This window comes from Homalodisca vitripennis, unplaced genomic scaffold (assembly GCF_021130785.1).
Source record: "Homalodisca vitripennis isolate AUS2020 unplaced genomic scaffold, UT_GWSS_2.1 ScUCBcl_2344;HRSCAF=7004, whole genome shotgun sequence".
Lineage (NCBI taxonomy): Eukaryota > Metazoa > Arthropoda > Insecta > Hemiptera > Cicadellidae > Homalodisca > Homalodisca vitripennis.
Genome location: NW_025778486.1, coordinates 62,930 through 75,066, shown reverse-complemented (window position 1 = coordinate 75,066; position 12,137 = coordinate 62,930). Strand labels below are relative to the sequence as shown.

General features: G+C 33.9%; 1 protein-coding gene across 1 annotated transcript; it reads left to right on the top strand.

Annotated features, from left to right (window-relative positions):
• The first annotated feature begins 9,727 nt into the window (after window positions 1-9,727).
• On the top strand, window positions 9,728-10,168 carry LOC124371984. The gene has a single exon (XM_046830356.1). The coding sequence runs from the start codon at window positions 9,728-9,730 to the stop codon at window positions 10,166-10,168; it is 441 nt and encodes a 146-aa protein (XP_046686312.1).
• Window positions 10,169-12,137: the final 1,969 nt, after the last annotated feature.

Here is a 12,137-nt window from a genome sequence, read left to right as displayed (position 1 = left end):
ACACGATCAAGTGATACGTAAATTATTCTTACAACTATTACAAGGTTTGTTGCTTAAACGGTTATATTATCACAGTTAATTTCAAATTGATGCATTTTCAACCAAAAAGTGCCAAGTTTAGAACGATTTATTAGCCGTCATTTAATTCTTCGATTACGTCTAGAAATCGTGAAAATTCAAATGGGTTCAATATTAACACAAATAAAATTATTAAATAGTTATTATAGTTAAAAATTTTAAATATGAAATATTCCGTTAAAGTTAAATTTGTGACTGAAAGAGTAATCTACTAGAAATTCATACTCCACAACAGGACCAAGAAATAAAAGTTCTCAATACAACTTGAGAACATGGTTTTTTATCAGGTTTTTCTTCTGTTAGGACAAGAAGCAGAGGAACCTTCAATTGAACGTATTCCAGAATGAACATGTGCGCTTTCTTCCGGAGTGACAGGATATTTAGGATAGGTTTAGGACTAGAAACGTGACATGTAATAAAGCAGCTGACTTCATTTAGATGAAACACACTGTTGCTTGCACTCTATGCACCAAATTCTGTGTTAATTCTGCAATCTCTGTGTCTTGGGAAATACTAAATATAATTAAAAGCTTGTTAAATAGCTTGCATATCATTTTATGATTTGCATTTGCAACATTTTTAATTAAACGTATTATACATTTTATAGTGTTTATAACTTTTAATACTCTTTGGATTCTTGTGAACTAACGTTATTGACCAGTAGAGACAGTGTGACTTAAAATATGATTCTCAATTATTTATTAACCTCATTGTATAATTTAAAGTGTTTTACTGCCTCTTTACAGTCTTCAACAATAACGTTATTGATCTTTACAGACAGCAATCACGCAATAATCTGATTATAAATTTATTTTGGACACAACAAAGAATGTTGTAAGTTTTAATTTAGTAAATTGTTTCCGCGTATTATGTTTCAATGTATTTTTTTAACTATTAAAAGGATGGAGGAAATAAATTTATCCTAATATTTGAATATTATAATTAAATAGGAGTCAAGAAACCAATTTTGAAGCATTAATTAGCGACAAAACTTGAACTTTTTCATTTTCTACGAGAATCTGAGAAACAGCTCTCATTGCAACTTAGTACTAAAAGGACTGTGCACTTTCTTCCAGAGTGACAGAGTATTCTGGTTGGTTAAGATATTCTGCGTTGTACATGGATATCTATAGGGGTATCCAGATACCAGTGACGTGTAGGTTTTTCCTGTACCCAGTGTAGGTTTAACTGGAAGGCATAAATCCCCTGGGGATCTTTACAAATACTGTTGCATTCCTACTTATTTAAAATGTTAGAAAAATAACAATTGTTTTAACGGTAAACAATGTATAGGTTAGACTATGAAGTTTGTCCAACATTAACTTTACAGTAAGCATTTTGTGGCGCATATTGATCTGTTTGTTATACGTTAGACCTGCTATTGATGCATTTGCAAGACAAGAAAGTGAGATGTTGACAAAGAATTACATGATTAATTTGAAAAGAGGTCATTCTTCACAAACAAGGAGTTTACAATATATAATATAAAAAAGAGTTTAAATACGAGACAATACACATAAATTGGCACAATCACCTATACTGCTGTTTGCAAAAATGCACAATCACTATTGGGTTTGAAAATGTTAAGTATATAGGTTGAATACAGGCCTCACTGTTTGGATACAAGGAACGGAAACAAAACGGGATCCTGCAAATGACATAGCAGTAGATTCTGTAGTGATACACATATACTCGTACGTTCAGTCTTAGTTGGTAGATGTCAAAGGCAAGGCCACATTTCATTAAAAGGATTAATAATCTTCAACACACACATGGTCACTTACAATACGCTCCTCAACCACATATACACAACCCAAATTCTCAAATATGTATTAACGAACATTCTAGAAAACCAAAAAAGTTCTAATTGGTTAAGTCCATAATAACTTAAACCCTACTATGTCTACTGTTCATAATAACTGTAAGAAATGAAAATATAACATTAGTTAATTACAATTAGTTATAATTTTTATAGTAATATATAACTAAATTTTTCGAAAGAAATGTAATAGACTGTGATGCCGAAATAAAATAAATCGTATTAAATAATATGAAATAAAAAAATTTAATGAAGAAACATTTAAACAATACAAGTTTCTTCCGTTAAGTTTAGTATACAGTATCTGATAAAAAAAAACTCTGGTAAAGAGTAATTAAATTTCGTAACGATTACTGTCAGACACCATATTCTGTGATCGTAATGACAGGAGAGTAAGGGAGGAGTAATTACCGTCAGCACCGATAGAGCGTGCAGCAATCAATCTTTCAGTGGTTGACAGCTAAGAGGCACTCTAACCTTCAGTTACACTTCGGTTTCTATCGATAGGCGCTTTATAATAGGATAAAATTATGTTTGCCTTAGAAAAAGAACTTTACCTTCTTCGTCTTCACCTATTTTATGTTACCTTTCCGATTTCGAATCATTTTTGATGGGCTGGCTGGAGTGAAACGTAGTACAACCTGTTATTGTTTCGCATCAGTTTTTATCTTGTGACGCATCCAATGAAAGAGCGCGAAAACGAATATAACACTACGGTTGCCACCCTCAAAATACATTATACACAGCTATTAACTAATATATGACACCAAAAATATACTAATATAAGTTGAATATTTATTGGTAAATAGATTGAAAGACTTTCTCTTCAACGTGACTGTTAGAATATTGATAGAGTAACAATCATTGTTTAGTAAAGAAATGCGTTGGGAGACCTCTATCGCCGAATTATTTTGTAATGAGTAATAAACTTGTGGTTCTATATGAAAAATGATTCTGTAGTTTTTTTTAGGCAATTTCACATCATTTCCTGTATCTAGCCACGTTTCTAGTAATGGCGAGAGTATAAGTATCTCGATATGACGTTTAAATATGGTAATATTCGGAAATGTGAACCTACCACTTATACAGGTAGTAAGTAGTGTTTGCGAAGAAAAGTCAATGTTATTACTTGATAAAATTTAAAATGCGTTGATACAGGAAGTCAACCTACAGAGCCCTTGGAATTATTTGCACTATTACAAAAAATTAATTGATATTTGGGGGGGAGGGGAAATAAGTTATGTTATGTTAACAAAGTAACAATGAAGTGTCAAAAATATTATACTCTAAAACGTAATGAATACAAATCAAAGTGCGGAGTCGAAACAAATTGTACTCTAAACTGAAAAGTATTTCAAGGCTAATATTAAACTACACCAAAAAAGCAGTACTCACTTTTTTTATTCTAAGTATATGTAAAAAATTTTTGAAGAATTGATCTTGCGTGTTTTTTATCTCTAATAGTGTATAAGATTGACATGCCAAGCTGCTTTAATTTTTACGATTTTCTCATGCCAGTCTTGACAAAGTATATCGAACCAAAGTATTTGTAAATTAATAATGAATTTCGCCGTGAAAATGAGTTTGTAGTTGAGATCAAATGGGAATAAAGTGCATACATTACAATAGAATATATCAACAGGTAGTACCTCTAAATGAGACATTACACGCTTTACTCAACTTAAAAACATTTTAGCAAATCAAGATTTTCTTATGTCGGCCTTGACCGAAATTGTATCGTACCAAAAGATTGATTAATTAGTAATTTCGCAGGAATGAATTTTGTAGTCCCTGTTAATTAGAAACTAATTGATTTACTCCGTTTTAAAAACGTTTCCGTAATCAAAATTTTCTTGATTCCGGACGTGAAATTCAGGATCGTGTCATTCAGATCAAAATTTTTATTTTCTCACATCAATCACAGCAGAAATATTATAAATTATATAAAATATTAATACATATACCATTCTATGTGATTATGATATAAAACTTTCGATGAATGAAGTTTCGCAATCATTTGTCACAGTCTGTCAAAATATGATTCGGTACATTCTTCCTAAATATTTGCAACAATGAAATTCAGTGGCACTATCCTGTCCTTTGTCAGACAAAAGGTACAAAATTGACTTTCCAAGGTATTGTTTTTATGGTGTTTTACAAACATAATACAAATTAAAATATTAAAAGTGCTTTTAATTATAAGAGACAATCATAAATAAGGAAGGGTAGCTAAAATATATTTTCATGTCTGCATAATCACAAATAAAGTGTTTCCAAACTATTATATAGTTTATTATCGGTTACTTTCTTCTTCTATAATTCCTCCCAAAAAATAAGAAATTGACCCTTTAAAACTGGTTTCATATAAGCTGAAGATAATATAAAAGATACATGTTTTTTTAAGAAGTTTTTAAATTCTCATTATTGTATCTAAGTAAAAACCTAAAGTACGCATTATTGTTTAGGTAAGACAGTATCAAACATCACAACGTTCTCAAAAATAATTCTAATAAATACTGATATCACGTAAATATTCGTATAGATAACTAAGCCTTGTTTCCGGCATTTCTTCTAGATCACAACTCTTACATTAATTAATTTTCTCAAAAAGAATGAAGGGGACGACAATTAACACACTAGCTATAAAATGGCACATGCCTTAATTATGATAATAAGTAGAAATAACTACTTATTATGTACATCAATGTGTACCTTCAACAGCAGCGAGCGTAGAGAGGTTACAGTAATTAACCACTGAACTAATTACCTACGAGTCACTTTGTTTGGTGATACAATAATAATGTGTGATTAGTTTTGTTAGAAGCAATTATTTAATTACCTTGTTTGATTACACGTATCAACTGGAACTTAAATATTAATGCCACTTATAGAGTAATGGGATACAGGCATGTACAAACTACTAGTTACAGATGTGTTGTTATTTACAGTAAACGGACTGTAGGTCCACGTCGTAAAACTGTAGGGGCCATTTCTTACCTACTTCTTAAGGGATGTGAACAGTGGGTCCACGGTCCCGACCTGGGACCCAGTGTCCGACTCTCGGGTTTCTTTTGACGAGGGGTTGACAGGGGATCGCCATACTCACTCTACAGCACTTGAACGTATGTTTCGAGATCTATTATCTATATCTCCTGAATAATATTCAGTAGACTACTGTGTTTTTATTAGTTCATTCTGACTAGCCACAGAAGAAGACAGGTACAGAAAGCGTGAAACAAAAAGCTATATGCATAAAAGAAAGTCAGATTTCTTTTCTGAAGTGTATTCTTAAGTAATACACTATTTATAACTTTAAAATGGCTGTAACGGTTATAATCATCTTTGCTTCATGTATTCTTTTTCACCCCGCTAGCTAAACAACTATTAAAGTATCGTAAAATGCACGGAAAAATCAGGTAAATATAACAAGATTTTTATATAACAGTATAGATTGGAAGAGCCTACTAACTTTAGTCAACTGTTCTGTCTAACATTTTTATAAACACAATTAAATGTGTAAATAATTTTACCATTATTTTAAATTTATTTATATTTGGTATTGAAAGCATAAAACTAGCTTGATAGTAACAACACTTCTTGTTCAACCTTTTCTGCAACCACTATTGAACATAGAGTGAGAAGAGTAGTCAGATATGGAAATTAAAGGTTTTGGTAAAAATCTACTTTTAATTCTTCACTTTAGCAAATATTGAGTATGCAGTGCTGGAGTAAGGACCGTCCACGAGGCCACGTTAGGTAACTACCATCGTACCAATAACGCTTGCGAACGCTTGCGAACTACCGCTGGAACAATAGCTTGAACAGCTTAATAAACCAGAATTATCCATCAATCTGGACAGTCTTAGAAGCTATACGTAAGGATGAAGCAATGGAAAGAACTAGAGCTCCATCTTTGATCCATGACAAAGATCAGTCTCCAAAAACACCAGCGAAGGCTCCAGGGACTTTGCCAAGACTATGTTTCTGGAAAGAGGGACCTGGCTAGTTTTCTGAGAGCTGTAGGCTCTACGATGAGATATTATTAGAAATTTTCACATTTGTAAGTTTCTTATCTTATTGCACTGAGCGTTTATTTGAAATTTATAAAAACTCGTATTAGAGGTTGCGGTTAAAATAAGTTTTTGTTTGCGCTAATCGTCATTGAATTTTTGTATGGTACTTTTTTAATGCTATTATTATTATTTCATTGAGTGTTTGAGACTAAACGTGTATTTTGCTCATTCTGCTTTATTTAAATTATTTGTCATCTTTTTACTAAACCAACCAATTTATTAATAATATTTTTAATATTTTTACAAATAAATATCAGAAGAGTGTAATAAATAAGTACGTAAGTGCAAGTACGTTTATTTTATGCGTCAATTCATTAAGGACTTCCTTCTTTAGAAATGAATTTACTTTAAGTGGATCTAATGTCTACATTAATATGTCCCATGTAATATGAAAGGGGCATATCATCTAACCTATGTATCATCAACTAAAATATAATACGTCCAATGTTTTTTAAAATACTGACCTTGCTGTAAATGTATTAATACAATTTATATTATTAAATCCTAAATTTATTAAAATATTTTATCAGTTTTGTAAGATAATACTTGAAAAGTCTTTATGTGTAATACTTAGTTTGGGACACGATTAATCTTGTCATAGCAAAACCGTGGATACCAAATAACATATCAATTCACGAAGCAGAATATGTAACATCATTCTCACCAGCTAGGTTTCTAACTTAGTAAATTTACAGTTTAACTTAAAATATAGATACACAATTTACTGTAGGGCTATCATATAAATCTCTAGCGCTAAACAATAATAAAATACATATATATGCAAAAAACTTCATCTTTATGGGGTGATCAACCGAGGCGGAGAGAAAGAGTGGGGACAGAGCCGAGCAGTACCGATAAATCCCGAAAATTCCTGACAAAACTCTGTACATGCGGCTGATAGCGACCTCAGTTCGGAACGGGTTCTGATTTCTATTATCTTACGAATTAATGAGTCGTTTTTAGATCCGAATTAATGAGTCGTTTTATATCCGAACATATCTGCAAAACATAGAAATTATATCGAATTAATTATATTAATATAGAACTTTCTTTATAACTCCAAAGACACTTTACACGAACATATCTGCAAAACATAGAAATTATATCGAATTAATTATATTAATATTGAACTTTCTTTATAAAACTCCAAAGACACTTTACAAAAATGTGAGATGGTGCACAACGAATAAAATGTTCATAATCTTTTTGTGCTATTGGAATATATTCAAATTAATAGGGCAAAAGCAACATATTATAATGTGGAGTCCTTAATTGGTAGTAAATAAATTTAATAATTACACTACAAAATCTGTAATAAGAGTTTATGTAATAGCTGTAATAAACTAAGGGTATTAAAAAAGAAACTTTGTGTGTGTGTGTGTGTGTGTGTGTGTGTGTGTGTGTGTAGTACACACACCACACCACTGCTTACTGTCCGATGAGACGTTCTGAAAATTATTGATTGTTAGTTCTGAGCTATTTATAATTTTGGAGGGAAGACCAGTCCCATTTTGGATGAAACGGAAGTGGCTGGATAGTTGAAAAAGTCAAGCCAGCGTTTTCTACGCCAGGTGCAGAGTTGCAGTGTTGGTTGACTCATATCTCCTTTCTGTGGCATGTCCTTTGATATCTTATCGTATTTTCTTTTGAGAACTTTAGTATTTGAAACACTTTGTTAAGTATTCATATTTTAGTAACCTCAAATTATTACGATCAAATTTTAACTTATAGCAATAGCAATATATTTCTCTGTCTGTTTTTATAGCTACGCCACTGAATGTAACGAGGTTACTTTGTTACATTAGACTTCCTTACGTCTTTTTGGGTCTTTCGATACTCCGTTGTATTGGTTTATTTGTATGTAGACAAGAGTAATTGCCTGCCATTAATTACGTTTGTAAAATCAAGGTTTAATTAAATAAATTTAATTGAGCTGAGTCCTGCAGCATCCAGCTTTAAAAATTTAATATATATATATATATATATATATATATATATACATATATATACATATATATATATACATATATATATATATATACATATATATATATACATATATATATATATACATATATATATATATATATATATATATAATATATATATATATATATATGATATATGTTGTTGTACCAAATTACTGAAATGTGTTTAATTCAGAGTAGAAGCTAAAAAACACAGTGGTACATTTTAAGAGGCTTGTCACATTGATTGCCTGCAATAATTAAATTGTGCTGCATCCTGCAACATCCAGCTTTGAAAATGTAATTTAAATATATGTATGCTGTACTAAACTACGGAAAGGGGTTTGAAAATACAGTGATACATTTTAATAGGTTTGCCAGGTGCTGAACTAAATTAAATTCAGATGAGTACAGAGCGAGCGAGAACGCGCAGACTGCCCATTCCACTAATCTAATACACGGGCTATCTGTAGTTGGCAGGAGGGGCCCCTCCATCCCCACTCTTTCTCTCCGCCTCGGTTTTGATCACCCCATTAAATTCCAGGCGTGAGGAGCTCGTCCCTCTGTCGACCAGTGTGTTTGTAGTCGTCTGTCAGCGTGCATCGCAGTTTTGTGAATTATTTACTTAAGCGCTACGCTCTTGGAGCACAACTGTGCTCCGCGCGAGTACTCTTGTTACTGTTTTTTCTTAGCTTATCGGTTGTATATGTTTTTTATTTTATTAGTTTTCTGCTTCTTTTATTAATTTTTATGATGAAATAAATGATTGTTCAATAAAAAGTACAGTGGACCATCGTGATCGTGTTGACCCACTTGACCGTGAACAGTTGCGTCGTTGGTTGGCTGAAACTGAAGAGGACAATGAAAGTGTTTTTGGAGTTGAAGATGTAGACGAACAAGAAGTCGATCACGTTGAGGCTCAAGATGATGTCGGATCCGAAGAATCAGATGGAGGTGAAGAGACAGAAGTTGACTCTTCAAACGAAAGCAGTGACCATGAAATTGACTTTGAAGACGGTGCTCCTTTTGTCAACCCTGAGTTTTACATAGGAAAAGACAAGGATTACAAGATGGTACCTTGATCCTCAAGTTCCTCGTGCGACCCGAACACCTAGACACAATATCATTCCTGTATTTCACCGTCCAGGACCACAAGGTAATGTAAGAAATGCCAATACCCCTGCTATGGCCTTTGAATGTTTCATTGATGACAATATGGTCACACGAATTGTTGAATACACAAACATTTACATAAGTAAGGTAAGGGCTAATTTTCAAAGAGATAGAGATGCGAGACCTACTGATGCACGTGAAATAAAAGCCCTAATAGGAATATTGTACCTAGCAGGTGCACTGAAAGCAGGAAGAAGAAATGTCACTGACATGTGGGACAACACTACAAGTACTGGAGTTGAAGCAATCTACCTGACCATGAGTTTGAATAGGTTTAGATTTCTTCTACGATGCTACGTTTTGACAATATTCATAGTAGAGATGTGAGACAATCTGTAGATAAGCTAGCAGCCTTCAGGGAAATTTTTGATAAGTTCGTATCAAATTGTAAGAGCTCATACAAACCCACAGATTATTTGACAATTGATGAACAGCTGGTAGGGTACAGAGGAAACTGCCAATTTAGGGTTTACATGCCAAGCAAGCCTGCTAAGTATGGCATAAAGATTTTTGCTCTTGTTTCTACGACTAACTTTTTTGCAACCAATCTTGAAATTTATGTAGGCACTCAGCCAGCTGGACCATTCCATAGGAGCAACAACACTCAAGAGTTAGTTATGCGACTAGTTGAGCCTATAGCGGGATCGAACAGAAACATCACGTGTGACAACTGGTTCGCATCCGTGCCTCTAGCCAAACGACTCCGCGAAGAAAAAAAGCTAACTCTTATTGCCACTCTCCGTAAAAACAAACGTGAGGTACCACCAAACTTTCTACCTGATTCAAACAGAGAAGTAAAGAGTAGCATCTTTGGATTTAAAAAAGACTGCACTCTAGTATCTTATGTAGCCAAAAAGAATAAAGCGGTTTTGATGATTTCCACCATGCATGACGACGCAAGCATCGACCCTGAAACAGGAGATGAAAGGAAGCCCATGATAATAACATCATACAACGACACTAAGTATGGCGTCGACATTCTTGATAAAATGTGTCGTCAGTATGATGCAGCAAGAAACTCAAAAAGGTGGCCTCTGACTCTTTTTTTCACTTGCTAAATGTGGGAGGTGTGAACGCTATGACAATATACAAGGCAAATCAAAATCTTGACTTCATAAATAGGCTGGATTTTTTGAAAAAAGCTGTCTTTTGAGTTGATGAAACCCCAAATGGAACACCGCATGACCCTAGAAATGATACCAAAGCAGATCAAAACTAGAGGCAATCTGTTGCTGCACCCTGATGAAGCGAGACCGGTCCGACCGCAACCTCAGCCCCCCAGAGCTGCTACAACTGGAAAGTGCTACCTGTGTGACAGAGCAAGGAACAAGACAAGCAGGAAATCATGTTCAAAGTGCTATAAATGGGTCTGTGCTGATCATTTACAAAGTGTCTGTGTTGATTGTCTAGAATAAAGACGTAGTCTAGAGGCAAGCTTCCAAAGTTGATTGTAATAATAACTTTTTTTTTGTAAAACACACTTTTTTATCCTAAACCTGTAAAATACACTTTAATTTATATCTGAGCAATTGTACAGACGTTTCTTTTACCCAACATGTCATATTAATGCTGATTTATATGGTTATAATGCAGAATATCATTAGAGGTCAATGGAGCACAATCGTGCTCCGCGCGATCACTCACGTTAAGCCCCGTTTACACTGCCCGAGCATTCATCGCAAACAGGAGTGACGAACGATCATTCGTTCGAGGCTCAGGCAGTGTAAACAGTTTCGGCGAGCCGAGCAAGGTCGAATCGAATGCTCGTTCGTGCTCGAGCCTGATCCGCCCGATGTCGGTTTTTCCGGCGAAACATCAAAGGGATGCTCGTTCGCCGCTCGCTCAGTGTAAACACCTCGGGTTTCTTCGAACAGCGTTCACCGAATTCTGTTCTTGCCTACTGGCTGTCGAGTTCACACGTCTCCCATTTCGAGTGTGGAATTCCTTCTTTAGTTTAGTCTGTGTAGTAATTTTTCGTGAAAGCAGCATGGAGTGGGAGAATGAAAAAGTGCCTCCTTTTAGTTTCTCTTTATGAGGGGCACCCAGAGCTGTGGCAGCCGAACCACAAGCTGTACTTCAACAAAAATTAAAAAAGATGACGCTTGGGAAGCTATAGCGACGCAGTTGGAGACGACATACGACACCGTCAAAAGCAAAATAACCTTGTTGGCTTCCTTCAGGAGGGAGAAGAACAAGGAAGAAAAACTTCAAAAGGGACTGGAAAAGGTAAGTCAGCCTTCTTCTAGCAAATTTATAGCTTTTTCCGGTGAAATTCATAATTTTTTTCAACCAAATTCATAAATCTTTCAACCAATTTCATACACTTTGAATACACCAATTGACAATATTATTTTCAAGAAATCATAAATAATAATAAAAATAGAAGGTGATCATCTCTTAATATATAAAAAGTTAAGTATCTTTATTATCGTTATTATAATATAGAAAATAAAAGGTGGAATGGAAATAAGATGTTGTGATTTGCAGCCAGACGGTGCATTGTTCTCTGAATAGTACACCTATGTTTTCGGTTCAACGAATTGATAATTAAATGTACCTATTTTTTATCAGGTGCAGACGAGATCTACAGGAGCAAATGGTTTGCTTACGAAGCTTTTGGGTTTTTGAAGAATAAGAACAAGTGCAAGGAAACCATCAACTCATGTACTTCACAAAACGCTTCAAAGGAGAATGATTCACAGGTAAGCTCACGAATTACACTTTTTTTACCTGCATGGCTTATTAGAGATTCATTTTTATGTACTTAAGCTTGAAATGCCTCCTAATAGATTCAGGTATAATATGCCTCCTAGGTAGTACAATAAATAGGTAATGAATCAGAATCAGAAAATTTATTGTGGTAAACATTTTCACAAATGCGACACAACGTCATGCTTAGGCTTAATGATTATTTGACTAATTACTAAGTCTATCTACCTGACTTATCAAACTAACAAACTCTTCAATATTGTAACAGCAGAAATCCAACAACAAACATTTAATTTTCAATTTAAAAGGTCTTAAGCT